At 44.3% G+C, this 25292-nt stretch overlaps 1 protein-coding gene across 1 annotated transcript in view; it reads right to left on the bottom strand.

The window, feature by feature from the left end:
- LOC134355274 (collagen alpha-1(XXIV) chain-like) overlaps positions 1–25292 on the bottom strand; it is a 530134-nt gene that overhangs the window by 323099 nt on the left and 181743 nt on the right. Inside the window, exons 5-9 of the mRNA XM_063065074.1 lie at positions 17830–17883; positions 11454–11507; positions 9361–9414; positions 7822–7866; positions 5728–5781 (exon numbers count right to left, since the gene is read on the bottom strand). Coding sequence (XP_062921144.1) covers positions 5728–5781; positions 7822–7866; positions 9361–9414; positions 11454–11507; positions 17830–17883 — 261 coding nt within the window. The remainder of the gene's footprint in view (positions 1–5727; positions 5782–7821; positions 7867–9360; positions 9415–11453; positions 11508–17829; positions 17884–25292) is intronic.

The following is a 25292-nucleotide window of genomic DNA, read 5'->3' on the forward strand; positions in this document are numbered from 1 at the left end:
TCACCGTCTGCCATGCACCTTAGTGTCTGCCTGCACTGCACCTTCTCTGGAACCGTAACACTTCATTCTGTTTCCTTACGGATGGCAGGTAAAACACTTTTTCAATGAACCTCAGTACAAGTGGCAATGATCAATCAATTATCAACTGTTCTCCCAGCAATTTCCCCCACACATGGGGAACAATTTAGGGCAGCCAATTTAACCCACTGACCCGCACGTCTTTGGGATGTGGGAGGGAACCGCAGCATTTGGGGAATCCCAAGGGGAGAACATGCAAACACAGAAAGCGCCAGAGGTCAGGATCAAACCCAGGTCTCTGGAGCTATGAGGCCGTAGCTCTCCACGCTGTGCTTCCGTGTCGCACTTGAGGAGAGCTACTTACAGACCTGGTGGGGAAGAGTGGAGGAGTGTGGCTGATTGGAACATTCTGGTGGGAATATACTGTACTCAACAGTCAGAATATCCAACAGTTTAAACGGCATGGGGTTGTCATGGCCAGGGTAGTGGGGATAAGCTCCCAATACTTAATAAATGCTCTCAGTGATGTGCATCTCAGATAGCCTCAGACAATCAAGTCCAGCTCCTGGCCTTCACATGTGGCTTAGCAGAATCGCTTCCACTGACAGGTCAAGGGTCAAAGGTGGGTTACCGGTGCCTTAAAACCAATCACTTCAGGCAGATGGGGAGTACCAGCCATGGCTGGCAGCTCATCTAGGAGAAGGAAAACTCTGATTTTAAGCCTCCGCTGCTTTGCGGCTACACCCACTCATGAGGAATGCTGCAGGAGAAAACTCCTGAGGAAAAATCCAGAGCTGGAGTCCCTAAGACAGTCCTACGTCAAGCTCAACACAGACAGCAACTCCTGCAACGCCTCTGATGCCAAACTGCCTTGGTCTCTGCCATTGCTTTGGACTCCTTAGCTATGTGGTTAGGGGGAGCCTGCAGCATGGGCAACTGCTTGCTCTTCATTTCACGTTACCTTGACTTGAGAACTGGCTTACCTATCAGGTTGAGAGCTAAGACGCAACATAAGATATAGGAGCAATATTTGGTCGTTTGACCCTTAGAGTCTGCTCCACCATTTCATCATGTCTGATCTATTTTCTCTCTCAGCCCCAATCTCTTGCTTTTTCCTCCATATCCCTTCATGCCCTGACTAATCAAGAAATTATCACCCTCTGCCTTAAATACACCCAATGACTTGGCCTCCACAGCCACCTGTAACAGTAAATTCCACTCTCCAGCTGAAGAAATTCCTCCTCATTTCCATTCTAAACGGATGCCCCTCTATTTTGAGGCTGTGTCCTCTGGTCTTAGGACTCCCCCACCATGGGAAACATCCTCTCCACATTGAAGCCTTTCCACATTTGATAGGTTCCAATGAGGTCACCCCTCATTCTTCTGAATTCCATGGGTACAGGCCCAGAGTCATCAAGTGCTTTTTCTATGACAGCCCTTTCAATCCTGGAATCATTTTTATGAACCCCCTTTGAACTCTGTCCAATGTTAGCACATCCCTTCTGAGATGAGGGGCCCAAAACTGCTCACAATACTCCAAGTGAGGCCTCACCAGTATTTTATAAAGCTTCAATATTACATCCTTGCTTTTATATTGTTAGCAATATGAATGAAATGAACATAATGAACGCAACATAAGACCATAAGGCATTTGCCTTCCTCACCACGGACTCAACCTGCAAATTAACCTTTAGGGTCTTATCTTATATTTGGAATAATAAAAGTCCTAGACTGAGTAAACCCTTATTGCAGAAATTAAAAAAGGACGGTGGTATGGCTTTGCCAAAGTTTAGAATGTATTATTGGGCAATTAATATTCGATATATTACTTTTTGGATTCATTATTCAGACATACATGAATGTCCTTCATGGTTGGATTTGGAGGAAAACTCGGTGAAGGGGTTCTCTTTGGCCTATTTACTGGGAGCTCCTCTTCTCCTTTTGTTTTCTAAGGTTAGTAGACAAGACTTGAATCCCATTATTAAACATACATTAAGAATTTGGTTTCAGTTTCATAGATTTTTTGAGTTAAATAATTTTGTTCTTTCTACTAATATCCATCTCAATTATTTAAACCATCAATTTTGGATAAGGCCTTTTTAATTTGGAAAACCAAGAGAATAACAACTTTTTCAGATTTGTTTTTAGGGGATTGTTTAACTTCTTTTTCTCAGTTAGTGGACAAATATGGTTTACCTAATGTACATTTCTTTAAATATTTACAAACTAGGAATTTTTTATGTGGTTTGCTGCCAAATTACCCTTCTGCTTATCCACCTAATATGACAGATGCTCTCTTTCAGCTTAAACCACTTCAAAAAGGATTGATAGCTATAATTTATAAACGGTTATTGAATTTACGAATGACATCTAACGATAACATTAAACCTGCTTGGGAATTGGAATTTCAAGAGTCATTTTCAGATAATCGATGCAGTAAAACTTTTCATTTGGTTAATAACTCATCTATTTGTACCCGTCATTCCCTGATACAGTTCAAGGTAGTGTATCGGGCCCATATGTCAAAGGATAAACTAGCGCGTATTTTTTCCAACATCAATCCTATTTGTGACAGATGTGATATTGAGGTGGCCACTTTAACTCATATGTTTTGGTCTTGTATAAAGCTAGGTAACTTTTGGAGAGATGTTTTTAGAACGCTATCAAAAGTCTTGGATCTGGACCTACAACTTAATTTACTTATGGTAATCTTTGGGATTATCCCATTGGAAGCAGGAAATTTCCCGTTTCCGCTCAACGTATGATAGCCTTTTCAACTTTATTGGCTAGGAGAGCCATTTTATTGAAGTGGAAGGATTCTAATCCACCTACTGTCTTTTATTGGCTTTCCTCCATCATGTCCTGTTTAAGTTTAGAGAAAATAAGAAGTCGGACATTTGATACACCCTTTAAATTCGAGCAAATCTGGCAACCTTTTATTCAATATTTTCATTTGATTTGATTTATTGCTCTTCCAATTATATTTTTTTTCGAAGTTTTGGATTTGACCAGAAAGTTTTTCCTTTTTTTTGGTCGTATCCTCAGAATGGACTGCCCAGTCCCTTTTTTTCTTTATCATATAGTGTGTTGGGGGGGGGGTTCTTCTCATTTAAAAAATTTAAAGTTTTTTTCCCCTCTCTATGAATTAGAATTAGCTGTCTTCTTTTTTATTATATACTACATATTAGCTTAATACTATGTATGATTTTGATAATGTCTATTTCACTTTGTTTGTACTGTTATTGATATATATATTTGAGATAATTCTCCTCTTGTTTGTATATATGCTCTTTTAAAAAAAACCTTTAGAGAATCCTACACACTTTAGGAAATCCTACACAAAGACTCTCAAGTTTCTTTGCACCTCAATTTTTTTTAATTTTCTCTCCATTTAGAAAATAGTCAACCCTTTCATTTCTTCTACCAAAGTGCACGACCATAGGCAATCTTTGGGATTATCCCATTGGAAGCAGGTACTTCATCTGCCATTTCTTTGCCCATTCTCAAAATCTAAGTCTTCTGTAGCCGTCTCGGCCTGAAACGTCGACTGTCCCTCTTCCTAGAGATGCTGCCTGGCCTGCTGCGTTCACCAGCAACTTTGATGTGTTTTGCTTGAATTTCCAGCATCTGCAGAATTCCTGTTGTTTTCTGTAGCCTCTCTATTTCCTCAAAACTACCTGCCCTTTCAGCTATCTTCATTTTGTCTGTAAATTTTGCAACAAACTATCAATTCCATCAGCCAAATCATATAACATAAAAAGAATCGGTTCCAACACAGACCCCCGTGGAACACCACTAGTCACTGGCAGCCAACCAGAAAAGGCTCCCTCTATTCCCACTCTTTGCCACCTGCCAATTAGCCAATGCTCAGTCCATGCTAATCAGCAGCTTCATGTGAGGGACCTTGTCGAAGGTCTTCTGAAAATCCAAGCACACAACATCCAATGATTCTCCTTTGTCTATCCTACTTGTTACTTCTTCAAATAATTTCAACAGATTTGTCAAGCAAGATTTTCCCCTGAGGAAACCATGCTGACTACAGCCCAATTTATTATGTGTCTTCAAGTACTCCAAAACCACATCCTTAACAATTGACTCCAACATCTTCCCAATAATTGAGGCTAGACTAACTGCTCTATAAAATTCCCTTTCTTCTGCCTCTCTCCATTCTTGAAGAGTGGAGTGACATTTTAGTGCTCCAGAACCATGCCAGAACCCATTGATCCTTGAAAGATCATTACTAATGCCTCTACAATCTCTTCAGCCATCTCTTTCAGAACTCTGGGGTGTAGTCCATCTGTTCCAGGTGACTTATCTATCTTCAGACCTTTCAGTTTCCCAAGAACCTTCTCCCTGGTAATGGCAACTTCACACAGATCTGATCCCTGATACTCTCATACTTCTGGCAAACCGCTAGGTCTTCCAGCACGAAGACTGATGCTAAACACTTGTTCAGTTTGTCCGCCATTTCCTTGTCCCCCCATTACTACCTCACCAGCAACATTTTCCAGCAGTCCAATATCCACTCTTGCCTCTCACTTTATGTGTCTGAAGAAACTTTTGGTATCCTCTTTAATATTATTGGCTAGACTACCTTCATTTTCCATCTTTCCTTCTTAATTACCTTTTTAGTTGCCTTCTGTTGGTTTTTAAAAGCTTCCCAATCCTCTAACTTCCCACATTTTTGCTCTATTATATGCCCTCTCACATTGCAAACATCCATGGTTGACCTCGACCAGCAGAGGCCTCACAAATGTTGTGGGTGTTCCAACCCACCAGTCTTTTGAGAGAAACTAATCAGTAGAATGGGTGAATTTTGAATATATTACAGGAAGGATGTGGAAGCACAGTCACAATAGACTACACTTGGAGTATTGTGTTTAGTTCTGGTCACCTCACTATAGGAAGGATGTGGAAGCTTTCGAGAGGGTGCAGAGGAGATTTGCCAGGATGCTCCCTGGATTAGAGAGCACGTCTTATGTGTACGGGTTGAGTGAGCTAGGGCTTTTCTCTCTGGAGTGAAGGAGGATGAGAGGTGACTTGATAGAGATGTACAAGATGATAAGAGGCATAGATCGAGTGGACAGCCAGAGGCTTTTTCCCAGACTAATACAAGGGGACATAATTTTAAGGTGTTTGAACTAAAGTTTGGGGTGAGGGACGTCAGGGGCACGTTTTTTAACACAGATAGTGGTGGGTGCGTGGATGCCAGGGTGATGATAAAGGTTGATAGATTGAGGATGTTTAAGAGACTGTTAGGTAGGTACATGGTTAATAGGAAAGTAGAAGGCTACGTAGGAGTGAAGGGTTAGATTGATCTTAGAGTAGATTAAAAGTTTGGCATAACATTGTGGGCCAAAGGGTCTGTACTGTTCGATGTTCTATGTTCTATCTTACACCAGGGCTTGAGACTGCTGGTAACCGGACGTCACCCTCAGTGATGTGTGCTTGGAATGGTTATGAAGAGGACCAAGAGGAAGATCCGTATGAGACTGATGAATTATTGACCCAGATTCTCCCAAGTGGTCAGACAACATCTGTAGTAAGAAAAACACGTTAAGGTTTCCTCTCCGACAACTTTGGTCAGAACATCTGGCAGCTGGAACATTAACATATCCCACCCGCTGCTGGAAGCTGATTAGTTCAGGGTGAACGGATTGGAAGTTAAACATTATTCCCACTGGAAAATCCAATGTACAGTTACTGCACCTGCCTTCCAGGATAGCCCCAAACGCCGGGATTCCCATCCAAGCCAGCTGGACCCTGTAGGGTGAAGACACCAAACTTCAAGCTCAAGTTCAAATTTCAAAGTACATTCACCTTCTTTCAGGCAGCACAAAACAAAGAAACATAACAATAGAATCCACAAGAACCCCAGACAACAGCCATTGAGTGCTGAGCTGTGTTTGCAGCTACCGGTAGCTCCTCAGTGCTGGAATGGCTCCGTGGCTGGGGCCCCCCAGTCATCGGCCTCCTGGATCAGTGCTGGAATGGCTCCGTGGCTGGGGCCCCCAGTCATCGGCCTCCTGGATCAGTGCTGGAATGGCTCCGTGGCTGGGGCCCCCAGTCATCGGCCTCCTGGATCAGTGCTGGAATGGCTCCATGGCTGGGGCCCCCAGTCATCAGCCTCCTGGATCAGTGCTGGAATGGCTCCGTGGCTGGGGCCCCCCAGTCATCGGCCTCCTGGATCAGTGCTGGAATGGCTCTGTGGCTGGGGCCCCCCAGTCATCGGCCTCCTGGATCAGTGCTGGAATGGCTCCGTGGCTGGGGCCCCCCAGTCATCGGCCTCCTGGATCAGTGCTGGAATGGCTCCGTGGCTGGGGCCCCCAGTCATCGGCCTCCTGGATCAGTGCTGGAATGGCTCCGTGGCTGGGGCCCCCAGTCATCGGCCTCCTGGATCAGTGCTGGAATGGCTCCGTGGCTGGGGCCCCCCAGTCATCGGCCTCCTGGATCAGTGCTGGAATGGCTCCGTGGCTGGGGGCCCCAGTCATCGGCCTCCTGGATCAGTGCTGGAATGGATCCATGGCTGGGGCCCCCAGGACTGGCTCTCATTTGAAGACTCTGCTGTTCATGTTCTGTGTATTATTTGTTTATTTTTTCTTACTCTTTGCACAATTTGTTCTTTTTTTCTCCACATCAGATGTTTGCCATTACAACAGGCTAAGTTGTTAACTTAATGGTATTACAAGAACAACACGAGCATGGATGAAGCAGTGGCTGATAGGCAGGAAAGGTGTGGGAAGGGGAGAGGGGAGTAGGAGAGGGGGAGGGGGTAGAGAGGGGGAGGGAGGATGGGGAGAGGAGGGAGGGGGAGAGAAGGGGGAGAGAGAGCGGGGAGAGAGGGGGAGGGGAGAGAGAGGTGGGGAGAGAGAGGGGGGAGGGGGAGAGAGAGGGGAGAGGTGGGGGAGAGATCATGGATTTCACTAACCTGGTAATTTCTCCATTCTGGTTCCTCTCTCATGTCTTCTCCTCGCTTGCCTATCACCTCCTTCTGGTGCCCCTCCTCCTTCCCTTTCCTCCATGGTGTACTCCCCTCTCCGATCAGATTGTTTTCTTCAGCCCTTTACCTCTTCCACCCACACCTCCTAATTTCTTACTTCATCCCACACCCTTACCCAACTACACACCTACCCCCTCAGCTGGTCCCACCTATCACCCTCTATTTTGTACTCTTCCCCCTCACCCTCTTCCTTTCCAGTCCCAATGAAGGGTCTCAGCCTAAAACATCAACTGTTTATTTCCCTTCATAGATGCTAGTTGACTTCCTGAATTCCTCCACCATTTTGTCTGTGTTGCTCTGGATTTCCAGCATCTGTAGAATCTCTTGTGTTAAACCTGGAGATGGCTGAATGGTAGTCCAGTAGAGGTTTCAGGGACAGATAGGATCGAAATACAAGGCAGCGGCCAAATAGGAACAAAGAGGGAAGAATGAGAGTACGGGTGAGAGTTCAAAAGTTCAAAGTTGAAAGTAAATTTATTATGAATGTATGTATATGTCACCATGTAGACCCAGAGATTCATTTTCTTGCAGGCATTCACAGCAGAACAAAGGAATACAATAGAATCAATGAAAAATTACACACAAAGACTGACAAGCCACTAATGTTCAAAAGGCAAAATGTGTAAATGCAAAAAAACACTAGTTAAATAAAGACCTAAAGAAAGAATGCTGAGACGACGAGTTGTGGAGTCTCTGACAGTGAGCCATAATGGTAACTGCACACACTGGGAAACAGCAACCACTCCCATATCAGAATCACATTACAATGGCCACGCTAACTCACAATGTAGGACAATACATACCTGCTTCCCCGGTGGACCTGGCAGACCTTGGAATCCTTTGGAACCCTAACAGAAAAATACATAAGAGTTCAGTTTGCTGACCGGGCGCTGTAAGTCTTAACATAACCCAGAGAGGCTACGCAGCAGAATCGAGTCCAGAGCAACACACACAAAATGATGGAGGAACGAATCAGGTCACACAACATCTCTGGGGGTGAGTCGATGTTTCAAACCGAGATCTTTCATCGGGACTGGAAAGGAAGGGAGAAGATGGCAGGATAGAAGGTGGAGGGATGGGAAGAAATACAAACAGACAGGAGATAGGTGAGACCAGGTGGGTGGGTATGATGAAATAAGAAGGTGGAAGGTGATAGGTAGAAAAGGTTAGGGGCTGAAGAAGAAGGAATCTGATAGGAGAGGAGAGTGGACTATGAGAGAAGGGGAAGGAGGAGCAGCACCAAGGGGAGCTGACAGGCAGGTGAGAGACCTGAATGGGAGATTGAAAAAGAGAGTATGCGGAGAGGAAAAATTGCCAGTATATCGGCTATGACAGTGCAGAGATAGCTTACCGGGCTTTCAGTTAACAAGTGCTTATTAGAGTAAACCTAATTGTTTCCCACCATGAAGCACAACTTTGTTTAAATATAAAAAGCACTTTTGTTTATATCAGAATTACAAACAAAACTAAACAAATTTCCCTCATTTTACTCTGTACAGACCATTAGATATTAGGCCAGAATTAGGCCATTCTGCCCATCGAGTCTGCTCCACCATCCTATCAGGTCTGATCTATTATCCCTTTCAACCCCATTCTTCTGTCTTCTCCCTGTAATCTTTCACACCCTGACTAATCAAGAACCAATCAACCTCCACTTTAAATATACCCAATGACTTGGCCTCCACAGTCGACTGTGGCAATGAATTCCACAGATTCACCACCCTCTGGCTAAAGAAATTCCTCCTCATCTCTGTTCTAAAGGGACTCTCTTCCACGTCCACTACAGGGCTGATGGAATATGAACCAGGATGGCCGATTGGCTCTGACATGAACCTGCATCAGAGCTGTGCCAGGCGTTAAGTCACAGAGTCAGACAGCACCAAACAGGCACTCCAGCTTATGCCACGTCCTTGGGAAAGCAGATAGCATCTCACCGAACCTATCGGACATTGAAAGGCCTAGAAAGAGTGGATGTGGAGAGCACATTTCCTCTTGTGGGGGAATCTAGGACCAGAGGGCACAGCCTCAGAATGGAGGGGCAACCATTTAGAACAGAGATGAGGAGTAATTTCTTTAGCCAGAGGGTGATGAATTTGTGGAAGTCAATGCGGTAGATGGCTGTGGAGGCCAAGTCATTGGGTATAGTTAAAGTGGAGGTTGATAGGTTCTTGATGTCAGAGTGTCAAAGGTTATGGGAGAGAAGACAGGAGAATGGGATTGAGAGAGAGAATAAATCAGCCGTGAGGGGATAGGTGGAGCAGGCTTGATGGGCCAAATGGCCTCATTCTGTTCCTATGTCTTATGGTCGGAATTTCTTCAAATTTTAATAAAGAGACTTTTACCTTTTCACCTGTAGGGCCGGTTGGCCCAATTGGCCCAGCAGGTCCTGGATCACCCTATGTAAGAGAGCAAAGGCACTTTAGAGAGATAATTGAGACAACAACAACGGAACTTGCAACATTTACCAAAAAGGATATTCAGTTACTGGTCTCTGCAGAAAGTACAGTGAAGTGTGAGTAATTGGAGACCCCACCATAGGTTAGGATAGGATTGATGGGCTGAACATTCCCCATGACGGTTTCATCACTGACTGGTCAAATTTAAGCTTCTCCATTCATTAACCCGAGGGGTTTAGAATTAGACAATGGAACAGTACAGTACAGGCCCTTTGGCCCACAAAGATGTGTCAACCCTTTAACTTACTCCAAGATCAATCTAACCCTTCCCTCCTGCATAGCCCTCTATTTTTTATCACCCCTGTGCCTCTCTAAGAATTTCTTAAGTGTCCCTAATGTACCGGCCACTACCAGCACCCCTGGCAGTGTGTCCCACACACCCACCACCTATACTTTCCTCCAAAAAGCTGTCTACTCAATCCGTGCCCCAACACCTTGATACCCTTCTGTCAAATCAACTTGTTGGAGAGATTAGGGTCATTTGTTACACACACATCAGAGCATATAGTGCTTGGGAGAGAGTGCCGGAGTGACTAGGGTGAGTAGCCATGGTGCGTTGTGTGGACGGTGCACTCTGCAGTCACTGTCGGCTGATGGTGGAGGGAGGGGTTATTTAAGGGGTGCATGGGGTGCCCATCAAAGGGCAGTTTTGCCCTGGATGGTATCAAGTTCTAGATTTGCACTCACCCAAGTAAGAGGGCTCAGAATAGAGGGACGGCCATTTAGAACAGAGATGAGGAAAAATGCCTTCAGCCTGAGGCTGGTGAATGTGTGGAATTCATTGCCATTGATGGCAGTGGAGATCAAGTCATTGGGTATACTTACAGTGGAAGTTGATCATTTCTTGATTAGTCAGGGTGAGAAGGCAGGAGAATGGGGTTGAGTGGGATAATAAATCAGCCATGATGGAATGGAGGAGCGGACTCGATGGATCAAGTGGCTTTATTCTGGTCCAATGTCTTATGATCTTATGGTTTAAGTGGAGAGAGTCCATCACACTTCTGAGTTGTGCCATGTTGATGGGAGGCAGGATTCATGGAATTAGAAAAGGGCCATTCATTCATATTATTCGCATTTAAATAGTATTAATTCAGAGAGTGAAGAACTTCCTCCTGTAGGGAAACTTTTAAAGCCATGGTCTCTAAATTTGTTAAATGTGGTATCGTGGGTGCAGGGTTAGTTGTTCTTTGTAGCTAAGATACAGAGATACTGCCTGGAAACTGGCCTCCATCCTACTGAGTCCATAGTAACAATCACCCACCCATTGACGCCAATTCTCCAACGCTCATTCTCCCCACATTCCCAACAACTCCCCCCAGATTCCACCCCTCGCCCACACACTGGGGATAATTTTCAGAGGCCCATTAACCCACTGACCCACACGTCTTTGGGAAACAGCAGCGCCCGGGAGAAACCCACACCAACAAATGGAGAACATGTGAACTCCACATTGACAGCAGCGGAGGCCGGGATGTGATCCGATCGGCAGTCCGTGTGGGAGGAGGAGCTGAATGGGGGGGGGGTGACCTTACCTGCTTTTCAATGATCCACTTCAAAGGAAATTCATTTGATTTCCCTCCCTCCACTACCGGTACACATGAAGGTAGAGTACAGCTTCCACACAAGCCCCCCAAGATGGAACAATCACCACCCACCTTCTCATGCAACAAGCAGACTGAGAGATAATGGAAGACAACCACCACAACTGAGGAACACAGATGCCGGCTGCGGATGGAGATAGAGTGTGGACAGGAGAGTGGATCAAACCAACACGACATGCATGACATGAGGCCGAGGACGCGACCATCGTACAGCCACTCCCCCATACACAGTTCGACTGCTCCCCTTCCCAATGCAGAAGGACACATGGACTAGTGGACCATGCAGACAACAAAGAGAGGGATGGAGGGAGTTGGTTGTGAAGGAAACATGGGAATTCTGGAGACATGGAACACTGACAGCAACCTGTACTTGTTTACCTGTTCTCCGCGTGGTGCTTTAATCGGGAACAAGCCCGGTTCTCCTTTCGGACCCTGATGTAGGAATTACGGATTCAACACAGAAAGACTGAGAACAGCCCTCCCCGGAACTTACTATGGTCCTAAACAATGCTTTTACACTCTGATAATGACCACACTTGCATTAAATACTCATTAACTGCAGTAAAACAAACAGAAGCATTAAAGTTCAAAGTTCAAACATCAAAGTTCAATGTAAATTAATCATCAAAGTACATATATGTCACCATATACAACCACGAGATACAATTTCTTGTGGGAATACTCAATAAATCCAATAATCGTAATAGAATCAAGGATCCCCACCATCAGGCCAGGCTCTCTTCTCACTGCTGCCATCAGGAAGAAGGTACAGGAGCCACAGGACCTACACCATCAGGTTCAGGAACAGTTATTACCCCTCAACCATCAGGCTCTTGAACCAAATGGGATAACTTCACCTGCCCATCAATGAAATGTTCCCACAGTCTATGGACTCACTTTCAAGGACTCTTCATCTCATGTTCTCAATATATATTGATTATTTATTTGTTATTGGGTAGTGGGTAGTGGCTCCATATCTCACTAGCGTGACGACCCTGCCTTACACGAGTCCCGGGCTCAGCTGGCTCCGGCTGACAGTACCCGGTATGGGCCCCTATCCAGGGTTATGGATCCCACTGCCTTGTCGGTATCTTCCGGAGAAGAGGAGGCTGAGGAGTAATCCCTACACAAATCCGGAGTGGAGCCCCTAAGGCGGTTGGATGACGTATCACGTCACCTTCCAGCAGCTCCTGCAGCCAAGCTGATGCCAAATGTACTGCTTCAAATTCCTTTGGACCACATCCGCGAGGCCAAGAGGGGGATCTTGATGTCTGGGCAGCCCAGGACCTCCATATTCATCGCCCAGGTCTGTGCCCCGGAACAGGCACATCCCTTGTCTACTTAGACAGACGGAGCCATGTTGATGATATTATTGCTATATCTCCTTTTTGTATTTGCACAGTTTGAGGTCTTTGCACACTGGTTGAATGCCCAAGTTGGGCAGTTTTTCATTGATTCTGTTATGGTTATTATTCTATAGATTTATTCAGTATACCCGTAAGAAAATGAATCTCAGGGTTCTATATAGTGACATATATGTACTTTGATAATAAAGTTTACTTTGAACTTTGAAAAACCGCTCCAGCTGGGTATAAACCAGTGTGCAAAAGACAACAGCCAGTGCAAAAAGCAATAAACAAGCAATAAATATGAAAAACATGAGATGACAGTGAGTTCATAGGTTGTGGGAACAGTTCGGTGATGGAGAAAGTGAAATGAAATTGATTGTAGTTAGCCCTTTTGGTTCCTGATGGTTGAGGGGTAATAACTGTTCCAGAACCTGGTGATGTGGGTCCTGAGGCTCCTGAACCTCCTGCCTGATGGTTGAGGGGTAATAACTGTTCCTGAACCTGGTGGTGTGAGTCCTGAGGCTCCTGTACCTCCTTCTTGATGGTTGAGTAGGTGACTCTGACAGGAAATGATAAAGGATATCTGCCCCTCATTCTATTTAGGCTTCTCAATTTATTGAAATATTTGGCATGTTAGCAATGAAAAAATGCCATGCAAAAATTATTTATTTATTTATTGTCCTTATATAATGTCAACATGGCTATTAAGATAATTGAATTAAATGAAAATGAGTTTTTGTTTCCAAACCAGACAGGAACAGCATGGTTGTTGTCATCTGCTGCAAGAACTCTTGAGTCAAGCCAAATCATCAAGTTGAGTCAAGTTTACTGTCATTTTAATAAAATAACATGTATATAATGTATACACGCTACATTATATATTACATGCTACATGTTATGGCTGCAACTCCTTGAAGACCGTGTTAGGGATCTGGAGCAGCATCTGGATGACCTTCAGCGAGGAGATCATCGATCAGAGCTACAGGGAAGTGGTCACCCTGAAGTTGCAGGAGGCAGGTAGCTGGGTGACTGTCAGTAGAAATGAAAATGTGAATTGACAGTTAGCACAGAGCACCCCTGTGGACCTTCCCCTCAAACATAAGCATGCCACTTTGGATAGTGTTGTGAGGGATGACCTTCCAGGGGAATGCCATGGAGATCAGATTTCTGGTACTGACCATGGGCTCTGTGGTGCAAAAGGGAAAGAGGGAGAAGAGGAGAAGAGGGGAATGGTAATGATAGGGGATGCAATAGTTAGGGGAACAGACAGGAGGTTCTGTGGATATGAACGGGACACCCGGATAGTTTGTTGTCTCCCAGGTGCCAGGATCAGGACATCTCGGATCACATGGGTGAAGGAGAGCAGCCAGATGTCTTGGCCAGATGAAAAACACAGAGATCCTGAAAAAAAAAATTTACAGAGCTAGGTAGAAAGCAGAGAAGCAGGACCTCCCAGGTAGTAATTTCTGGGTGGTGTGGCTCTGCTGGAGAAGAGTGGCATCAAATCAGTGGAAAGATGTTGAATCCTTGGCGGTTGAGTTAAGAAACTGCAAGGGTAAACAGACCCTGATGGCACCCTCCCAACACTAGCTGGGATGTGGACCACAGATTGCAACAGGAAATAAAAAAAAGGCATGTCAAAAGGACAATGTTATAATATTCATGGGAGATTTTAACATGCAGGACAATTGGGAAAATCAGGTTGGTAATTTGATAGGGAATACTGACTTGGCAGTATTTTAGTGGAGTAAAGGAAATTACAGTGACCAGATTAAATTGGAAGGAGATGCTGGCAGGGATGACAGCAGAGCAGCAATGGCATAGGTTTCTAGGGAAGATGAGGAAGGTGCAGGATAGATGTATTCCAAAAACGAAGAAGTACTCAAATGGCAAAATAGTACAACCGTGGCTGACGAGGGAAGTCAAAGCAAGTGTAAAAGTAAAGCAGAGGGTATAAAACAAAGCAAAAGTTAGTGGCAAAACAGAGGATTGGAAAGCTTTTAAAACCCTGCAGAGAGCAACTGAAAGAATCATAACAAGGGAAAAGGTGAAATATGAAAGCAAGCTAGCAAACAATATCAAAGTGGATAGTAAAACCTTTTTCAAGTATGTAAAAAAAAAGAAAGATGAGAGTGGACATTGGACCACTAGAAAATGAGGCTTGAGAAATAATAACGGGGGACAAGGAGATGGTAGATGAACTAAATGAGTATTTTGCATCAGTCTTCACTGTGGAAGACACTAGCAGTGTGCCAGATGTTGAAGGGTGTGAGGGAAGAGAAGTGAGTGCAGGTACTATTACAAGGGGGAAGGTGCTCAAAAAGCTGAAAGACCTAAGGGTAGATAAGTCTCTCAGGCCGGATGAACTGTACCCTAGGGTTCTGAAAGAGGGAGGTAGCAGAAGAGATTGTGGAATCATTAGTAGTGATCTTTCAAAAATCATTGGACTCTGGCATAATGCTGGAGGACTGCTAAATTGGAAATGTCACTTCACTCTTTAAGAAAGGAGGAAGGCAGCAGAAAGGAAATTATAGACCATTTAGCCTGACATCAGTGGTTGGGAAGATGTTAGAGTCAATTGTTAAGGTTGAGATTATGGAGTACTTGGTGACACAGGACAAGATAGAACAAAGTCAGTATGGTTTCCTTCAGGGAAAATTCTGCCTGACAAACCCATCGGAATTCTTAGAGGAGATTACAAGTACGATAGATAAAGGCGATACAGTGGATTTTGTATATTTGTCTTTCAGAAGGTGTTTGACAAGGTGCTACACATGAGGCTGCTTACCAAGTTAAGAGCCCATGGTATTACAGGAAAGTTACTGGCATGGTTAGAGCATTGGCTGATTGATAGGAGAATTGGGGAGGGGCAGGTAGTGTTGAGGAAACAGGTAGGCTGCAGAAGGATTAAGATACATTAGGAGAATGGGTAGGAAAGTGGCAAATGAAATCTAACGTTGGAAAATGCATGGTCATGCACTTTGGTAGACTAAATAAATGTGCAGACTATTTTCTAATTTTCCATTGCATCACCGACACCAGCCCACCTGCCATCAACGACGTATATACAGAAAAGTGCTGGAAAAGAGCCAGTAACATCATGAAGGATCCCACCCTCCCTGCTCGTGGACTGTTTGTCCCACCCCCATCAGGGAGGAGGCTACGTAGCATCCACACCAGGACCACCAGACTCAAAAACAGTTACTTTCCCCAAGCAGTGAGGTTGATCAACACCTCCACCCACTAACCCACCCCTCCACACCCCCAATCACCATTACTTTATCATTTCCTGTCAGTCACTTTATGTACAGACACTCCTGTGCCTACTGTCACTCTATGAACATACAGTTAATCTATGGAGATAAGCTATCTACTGTATTTACAGTATATTTATTATGTTTTCATATTATTTTGTTCTTTGTCTTATTTTTTGTGTGCTGTACTAGACCTGAAGTAACAATTCTTTTGTTCTCCTTTACACATGTACTGGGATTTAAACAATCATTTAACAAAAACTATCTTGAAGTTTGAAAGCTAATTTCCATCAACTCTTTTGACCGTTGTCTATGTCTGTGGGCACGAATCAGGATGTTGCAGCCTCAAACCCGAGCCTAGCATCCAAGCGCAGAATTGTGACATTAATTCATGACTGAGGTTACAGTAGGGCAGGGGCACCATCTGGTATGGAGGGGCTACTACACAGGATCAGACAAAGCTGCAGAAAGTTGTAAACTCAGCCAGCTCCATCATGGGCACTGATCTTCCCAGCATCCAGGACTCCTTCAAAAGGTGATGACTCAAAAAGGCACCGCCCATCATTAAGGAACCCCATCACCCAGGACATGCCTTCCTCTCATTGCTACCATCAGGAAGGAGGTACAGGAGCCTGAAGTCACACTCTCAACCATTCAAGAACAGCTTCTTCCCCTCTGCCATCAGATTTCTGAATGGACAATGAACCATGAACACTATCTCACTATTTTATTTTCTTTTTGCACCACTTATTTAATTTAATGTGTATAAATCAAACAAGTGTGTAGATGTATATATCTATTTATATATTATTGTAATTTATAGTTTTTTATTATTGTGTATTACACTGTATTGCTGCCGTAAAACAACAAATCTCATGACATACTTGAGTGAAATTAAACCTGATTTTGATTCTCTCTATGGGCTGTTTTGACACATCCTCATGTTAGATAAGAAAGATTTCAGCGGGGTCTTGAATCAGGGGTCAAGTCTCCACACGTCTGGTCAGAGATCAAATAAATATTTTACAGTTGTAGAGTCATGGGGAGACAGATCACAAGGACAGGTCCTTAAACCCCATTGAGTCTGTGCTGGCCATTAACCAGCCATTGACATTAATCTTACACTGATCCCATTCCACTCTGCTCACAATCCCAACAACTCAGCCCACATTACACCCATCACCCACACACGGGGGTGATCTACAGCAACCAATTAACCTCCTGACCCACACGTCTTTGGGGTGTGGGAGGGAACTGGAGCACCCAGGGAAAATCCATGGGGTCACAGGGAGGACATGCAAACTTCACACAGACATCATCGGAGATCAGGATCAAACCCGGGTCTCTGGAGGACAAACTGCTGGACCACTGTGATATCGAGGATAAATCAGGTAACTGATTGGGCAGATTCATCTTCCCAAAGGACATTAGTGGTCTCGAACAAAGTACTGAGAATGATTATCCTTCTTGATCCCAGGTTTAACTTCTCTAGCTGAATACCCTTCTTGAACAAGAAGGGATAACTTCACTCAACTTCACTCACCCCAGCAGTGAACCGTTCCCACAAACTATGGACTCCCTTTCAATAAACCTCCATCTCATGTTCTTGATATTTATTTCTTATTTAGATTGCTTATTTCTTATTTCTTATTTATTTGCTTATTTCTTATTTAGATTGTTTTTTCATTTTGATTTATGCAGTTTGTTGTCTTTTGTACATGGTTATCTGTCTTTATTGTGTACGGTCTTTCATTGATTCTACTGAGCTTCATTGTAATTACTGTGAATGCCCATAGGAAAATGAATCTCCGCACCTTATATGGTGACATATATGTACTTGAATAATAAATTTACTTTGAACTTTAAGATATCACTCCCTCCAGCAGAACCAGATTCTGGCAGGGGAACTCAAAGTTCCAGGAGTCTGTCGTCAGCTCTCCCATTTCCCCTCAAGCCCACGGATTGCCGGTCCTGAGAAGGAAGCAGCTGGGGTTAACTGCCCAAAGCTTATGTACGATTTACATTTGGCCTCAGCCCATGAATGCAGATAATGATTTAATGGTTTGGGACTGCAGGAGGCTTCAAAGTCTGAGTACATATGGAAAACGGCAGGTTACAGACACAGATTAATGGCTGAGGAATTGCACGTACCTTGAGGCCCGGTAGGCCAGGTAATCCTGGATTCCCGTGTGATCCGGGTAATCCCTGCGGATACAAGAAGACCAGGTTTTTCAGAACCTTGCTAACATCTCGCTAAAATGATTACATTAACTCAGTTTTAAACAAAACATTTGGAACTGATAGAATTCTCTGTAATTTATTGTTCCCACCTCGGGGCAGATGCGGCTTGGCAGCCATAGTTGGCATCTCATCTGGGAGAAGGAAAACTCTGATCTTAAACCTCCACTGACTTGTAGCAATACCCACTAACAGGGAATGCTTCAGGAGTAAACTCCCAGGAAACATTCATCAATCATCAGATTCTAGAACCGGGGGGATAACTTCACTCACTCCAACAGCGAAATGTTCCCACAACCTATGGACTCACTTTCAAGGACTCTTCATCTCATTTCTCCATATTTATGATTTATTTATTCATTATTATTTCCATTTTTTCTTTCTTTCTGTATTTTTACATTCTGTTCTCTTTTGCACATTTTGGGTGCCGTCTTTCACTGATTCCATTGTGTTTCTTGTAATTGCTGTGATTGTCCACGTGTCCGCAAGAAAATGACTCTCAGAGTTGTATATGGTGACATATATGTACTTTGATAGTAAATGTACTTTGAACTTTGAACTATGACTTTACAACTCATTCTGGCGGCACAATAAAATAAAAGTACATAAAAGTACAGAATGGACAAGTGGAGCGGCCATTGTTGGAGCGGGCCAGTGGTGAGAGTGGGAGTGTCAAGCTTTGGCTCAAAGGAGGCTTTGGCTCAGAAGAGGCATTGGCTCTGGGGAAGTTGCCTGGGTAAGTTTCTGTTAAGTTTCCCTTTTTTCTTACTGTGTCAGGGATGCTTAGTGTGGCTTATACGGCCATTGTGTGTTCTTCATGCTGGATGCTAGAGTCCTAGGAGACCCAGAGTCTCCGAGGGAACTACATCTGCGTGGAGTGCATCCAGCTGCAGCTCCTTGAAGACCGAGTTAGGGATCTGGAGCAGCAAATGGATGACCTTTGGCTTGTATGGGAAAGTGACGGGATCATTCATCGGAGTTACAGGGAAGTAGTCACCCCTAAGTTGCAGAAAGTGGGTAGCTGGGTGACTGTCAAGAGAAGAAATGGGAAGGTGAATAGGCAGTTAGCACAGAGCACCCCTGTGGCCATTCCCCTCAATAATAAGTAAACGGTTTTGGATACTGCTGTGGCGTTGACCTCCCAGGGGGATGCCTCAGAGACCAGGTTACTGGCACTGACCATGGGTCCATGGTGTAGAAGGGAAAGTGAGAGAAGAGGGGAGCAGTATTGATAGAGGACTCAATAATGAGGGGAACAGACAGGAGATTCTGTGGACATGAACGGGACACCCGGAAGGTATGTTGCCTCCCATGTGCCAGGGTCAAGGACATCTCAGATCGCATCCACAACTCTTTCGAGAGAGAGGGAGAGCAGCCAGATGTCTTGGTAGGTACATATTGGTACCAATGACATGGGAAGGAAAAGCACAGAGCTCCTGAAAAGAGAATTTAGAGAGCTAGGTAGAAAGCTGAGAAGCAGGATCTCCAGGGTAGTAATTTCTGGATTGCTGCCTGTGCCACGCACCAGTGAGGGTAGAAATAGGATGATTTGGCAAATAAATATGTGGCTGAGAAGCTGGTGCAGGGAGCGGGGCTTCAGATTCTTGGATCACTGGGATCTCTTCTGGGGGAGATAAAACCTGTAGAAAGTGACAGGTTGCATCTGAATATGGGGGGACCAATATTCTCATAGGCAGGGTTGTTAGAGCTGTTGGGGAGGGTTTAAACTCATTTGGCGGGGGGTGGTGGGAACTGGAATGAAAGGACTCAGGACAGGACGGATGGTTAAAAAACAAAGATAGCATGCAGTCAGATTGTCAGGAAGGGCAGGCAGATGATAGGACATACTGTAATTGCACCCAGCATGGTGAGTATCAGAGCATTAAGGAGGCGGAAGCTAAAAGCTTAGCAAATACAGTATTCAAAGTGTTATATCTCAAAGAAATAAGGTGGATGAACTTGTTACACTATTAAAGATTGTCACTGAATCGTGGCTGAAGGATGGTTGTTGTTGGAAGCTGAATGTCCAAGTTTAGTCATAGTCATACTATATTGTTCCCGGGGGAAATTGGTTTTCATTACAGTTGCACCATAAATAATAAATAGTAATAAAACCATAAATAGTTAAATAGTAATATGTAAATTATGCCAGGAAATAAGTCCAGGACCAGCCTATTGGCTCAGGGTGTCTGACCCTCCAAGGGAGGAGTTGTAAAGTTTGATGGCCACAGGCAGGAATGACTTCCTATGACGCTCTGTGTTGCATCTCGGTGGAATAAGTCTCTGGCTGAATGTACTCCTGTGCCCAATCAGTACATTATGTAGTGGATGGGAGACATTGTCCAAGATGGCATGCAACTTGGACAGCATCCTCTTTTCAGACACCACCGTCAGAGAGTCCAGTTCCATCCCCACAACATCACTGGCCTTACGAATGAGTTTGTTGATTCTGTTGGTGTCTGCTACCCTCAGCCTGCTGCCCCTGCACACAACAGCAAACATGATCACACTGGCCACCACAGACTCGTACAACATCCTCAGCATCATCCGGCAGATGTTAAAGGACCTCAGTCTCCTCAGGAAATAGAGACGGCTCTGTCCCTTCTTGTAGACAGCCTCAGTGTTCTTTGACCAGTCCAGTTTATTGTCAATTCGTATCCCCAGGTACTTGTAATCCTCCACCATGTCCACACTGACCCCCTGGATGGAAACAGGGGTCACCGGTACCTTAGCTCTCCTCAGGTCTACCACCAGCTCCTTAGTCTTTTTCACATTAAGCTGCAGATAATTCTGCTCGCACCATGTGACAAAGTTTCCTACCGTAGCCCTGTACTCAGCCTCATCTCCCTCGCTGATGCATCCAACTATGGCAGAGTCATCAGAAAACTTACACGTTGTATTGAAGAAAACTTACACATTACACGTTGTATTGGAGAGATAGAAAGGTGGGCAGAGGGGGAGGCATGGCTATGTTGGTAAAGAATGCATCAAATCAGTAGGAAGATGTGACATAAGATTGGAAGATGAAGAATTATTGTGGGTTGAGTTAAGAAACTGCAATGGTAAAAGGACCCTGATGGCAGTTATATAGAGGCCTCCAAACAGTAGCTGGGATGTGTACTATAGATTACAACGGGAAATAGAAAGGCTTCTCAGAAGGACAATGTTATGATAGCCATTGGAGAGTTTAACATGCAGATCGATTGGGAAAATCAGGTTGGTAATGAACCCCAAAATACTGAATTTATTAAATACCTAAAAGATAGCTTTTTAGAGCAGCTAGTCGTTGAGCCTACTAGGGGATCAGCTAAACTGGATTGGGAGTTATGTAATGACCTGCAGGCGATTAGGGAGCTGAAAGCAAAGGAACTCTTAAGAGACAGAGATCACAATATGATTGAGTTCAATTTGAAATTTGATAGGTAGAAAGTAAAGTCTAATGTAGCAGTATTTCAGTGGAGTAAAGAAGGTTACAGTGGTACGAAAGAGGAGTTGGCCAAATTAAATTGGAAAGAGATGCTGGCAGGGATGACAGTAGAGCAGCAATGGCATGAATTTCTAGGAAAAATGAGGAAGGTGTAGGATTGATGTATTCCAAAATTCTCAAATGGCGAAATAGTACAACTGTAGCTGACAAGGGAAATCAAAGCTAGTGTAAAAGCAAAAGAGAGGGAATACAACAAAGCAAAAATTAGTGGGAAGGTAGAGGATTGGGAATCTTTTAAAACCCTGCAGAGAACAACTGAAAGAATCATTAGGACGGAAAAGATGAAATATGAAAGCAAGCTAGCAAACATTATCAAGGTGGATAGAAAAAGCATTTTCAAGTATATAAAAAATAAAATAAAGATGAGAGTGGATATAGGACTGCTGGAAAATGAGGCCGGAGAAGTTACAATGGAGGAACAAGGAGATGGCAGATGAATGAAATGAATATTTTGCAGCAGTCTTCACTGTGAAACACACTGGCAGTGTGCCAGGTGTTGAAGGGTTTGAGGGAAGAGAAGTGGGTGAGTTACTGTTACAAAAGAGAAGGTGCTCAAAAAAGCTGAAAGACCTAAAAGTACATAAGTCACCCGGACCAGATGAACTGCACCCCAGGTTTCTGAAAGAGGTAGCGATAGAGATTGTGAAGGCATTAGTAATGATCTTTCAAAATTCGTTAGAGTCTGGCATGATGCTGGAGGACTGGAAAATTGCAAATGTCACTCCACACTTTAAGAAAGGAGGAAGGCAGCAGAAAGGAAATTATAGACCAGTTAGCCTGACTTCAGTGGTTGGGAAGATGCTGGAGTCAATAGTTAGGGATGAGGTTATGGAGTACTTGGTGACACAGGACAAGATAGGGCAAAGTCAGCATGGTTTCCTTCAGGGAAAATCCTGCCTGACAAACCCATTGGAATTCTTTGAGGAGATTACAAGTAGGATAGCTAAAGGGATACAGTAGGTGTTGTATATTTGGACTTTCAGAAGGCCTTTTACAAGGTGCCATACATGAGGCTGCTTACCAAGTTAAGAGCCCGTAGTATTACAGGAGTGTTACTAGTACTACTAGTACTACTAGTACTACAGGATTACAAATACCTAGGGATACAAATTGACAATAAACTGGACTGGTCAAAGAACACTGAGGCTGTCTACAAGAAGGGACAGAGCCGTCTCTATTTCCTGAGGAGACTGAGGTCCTTTAACATTTGCCGGTCGATGCTGAGGATGTTGTACGAGTCTGTGGTGGCCAGTGCCATCATGTTTGCTGTTGTGTGCTGGGGCAGCAGGCTGAGAGTAGCAGACACCAACAGAATCAACAAACTCATTCGTAAGGCCAGTGATGTTGTGGGGATGGAACTGGACTCTCTAACGGTGGTGTCTGAAAAGAGGATGCTGTCTAAGTTGCATGCCATCTTGGACAATGTCTCCCATCCACTACATAACGTACTGGGTGGGCACAGGAGTACATTCAGCCAGAGACTCATTCCACCGAGATGCAACACAAAGCGTCATAGGAAGTCATTCCTGCCTGTGGCCATCAAACTTTACAACTCCACCCTTGGAGGGTCAGACACCCTGAGTCAATAGGCTGGGCCTGGACTTATTTCATAATTCACTGGCATAATTTACATATTACTATTTAACTATTTATGGTTTTATTACTATTTATTATTTATGGTGCAACTGTAACGAAAAGCAATTTCCCCCGGGATCAATAAAGCATGACTATGACTATGACTAGTATGGTTAGAGCATTGGCTGATTGGTAGGAGGCAGCGAGTGGGAATAAAAGGATCCTTTTCTGGTTGGCTGCCAGTGACTAGTGGTGTCCGGGAGGGGTCAGTGTTAGGACCACTTCTTTTTATGCTTTAAATAAATGATTTAGATGATGGAATAGAAGGCTTTTCTCCCAAGTTTGCAGATGATATGAAGATTGGTGAAGGGCAGGTAGTATTGAGGAAACAGGTAGGCTGCAGAAGGATTGAGACAGATTAGGAGAATGGGCAAGAAAGTGGCAAATGAAATACAATGTTGGAAAATGCATGGTCATGCACTTTGGTAGAAGAAATAAACATGAAGACTATTTTCTAAATGAGGAGAAAATTCAAAAACCTGAGATGCACATGGACTTGGGAGTCCTTGTGCAGAGCACCGTAAAAGAGGACCCTGGCACCTAACGGCCACTCCTTTGCTTGCATCTTTGGAAACAGCTCGATTTTTATCTTTAATCTCTATTTTCCCTTTCAGGGTTCTTTTGAAGATCCTGACCTGGAGTTACACGCTGACTTCAGTTCTTTGCGGGAATGGGACCTGCTCTCGGGGACTTACGACTGGCTGCTATCTGATAAACCAAGGACGCAGCCTAGATGCTTAGTGCAACTTCAGGGTTCCAGGATTTCATGGCTCTGGAGGCAGACAGACTCGTGGTCAGTGCCTCTGCAGGGAATCAGTGTGTCGTGGGAGATGGACGATCGAAAGCAGCGAGCTGGCTGCTGGCTGTGTGCCCAGAGACCCGAGTTCTTTGGGTACATAGCTCGGAAAAAGCAACACAACAGACTGTTAACATAAATCAGCGAATTGTTTGTTATGTCTCCCCTCTCGCTGTGAAACGGGAACACCTCTTTTTCCCTTATTAGGGAGAGAGAGAGAGAGAGAGAGCCAATGGTATGTCAAATTACTGGGTGAACAAGTAGTCTTTGGGGTACTGCAAGTCTGTGTCTTTGCTGATGCTTTGCTGCATGCTTGAGTGCTCAATGGCGGGGGGCACCAATGCTTTCCTTGCTGGTGGGGGTGGGGGATCATTGCTTTGCTGCTGCTTATGTGTGGGTGGGGGAGCTGGGGTGGCTTTGGGGATCTAACATTTAACTGTCATTCATTCTTTGGGGCACTCCTCTGTTTTCGTGGATGGTTGTGAAGAAAAAGAATTTCAGGATGTATATTGTAAACATATACATTAAATGTACCTTTGAAAGGTTAACTTGCAGGTCGAGTCAGTGATAAGAAAGGCAAATACAAAGTTAGCATTCATTTCAAGAGGTCTAGAATACAAGAGCAGGGATGTGATGCTGAGGCTTTATAAGGCACTGGTGAGGCCTCACATTGAGTATTGTGAACAGTTTGGGCTCCCCATCAAAGAGATCTGTTGGTATTGGAGAGGGTTCAGAGGAGGTTCACAAGGATGATTCCAGGAATTAAAAGGTTAACATACGAGGAATGCTTGATAGCTCTGGGTCTGTACTTGCTGGAATTTAGAAGGCTGAGGGGGATCTCATTGAACCCTTTCGAATGTTGAAAGGCCTCGACAGAGTAGATGTGGAAAGAATGTTTCCTATGGTGGGGGAGTCTAGGACAAGAGGGCCCAGCCTCAGGGTAGAGGGGAGCCCTTCTAAAACAGAGATGTGGAGAAATTTCTTTAGCCAGAGATGGTGAATTTGTGGAATTTGTTACCACAGGCGGCTGTGGAGGCCAGGTCGTTGGGTGTATTTAAGGTGGAGATTGATCAGTTCTTGATTGGCCACATCAAAGATTACGGGGAGTAGACCAGGGAGTGGGGCTGAGGAGGGGAAAAAAAAGATCAGTCATGATTGAATGGCGGAGCAGACTTAGAACATAGAATATAGAACATAGAAATTTACAGCACATTACAGGCCTTTCGGCCCACAATGTTGTACTGACCATGTAACCTACTCTACAGACTGCTTAGAATTTCCCTAGTGCATAGCCCTCTATATTTCTAAGCTCCATGTACCTATCTAAGAGGCTCTTAAAAGACCTTACTGTATCCAAAAATGGGCCAAATGGTCTGATTCTGACCCTGTGTCTTATGGTCTAACAACTCATTGACTTCTATGGAAATTTTGGAGGTTCCTCAGTAAACTGCAGAAGCT

Source organism: Mobula hypostoma, chromosome 12, assembly GCF_963921235.1.
Source record: "Mobula hypostoma chromosome 12, sMobHyp1.1, whole genome shotgun sequence".
NCBI lineage: Eukaryota > Metazoa > Chordata > Chondrichthyes > Myliobatiformes > Myliobatidae > Mobula > Mobula hypostoma.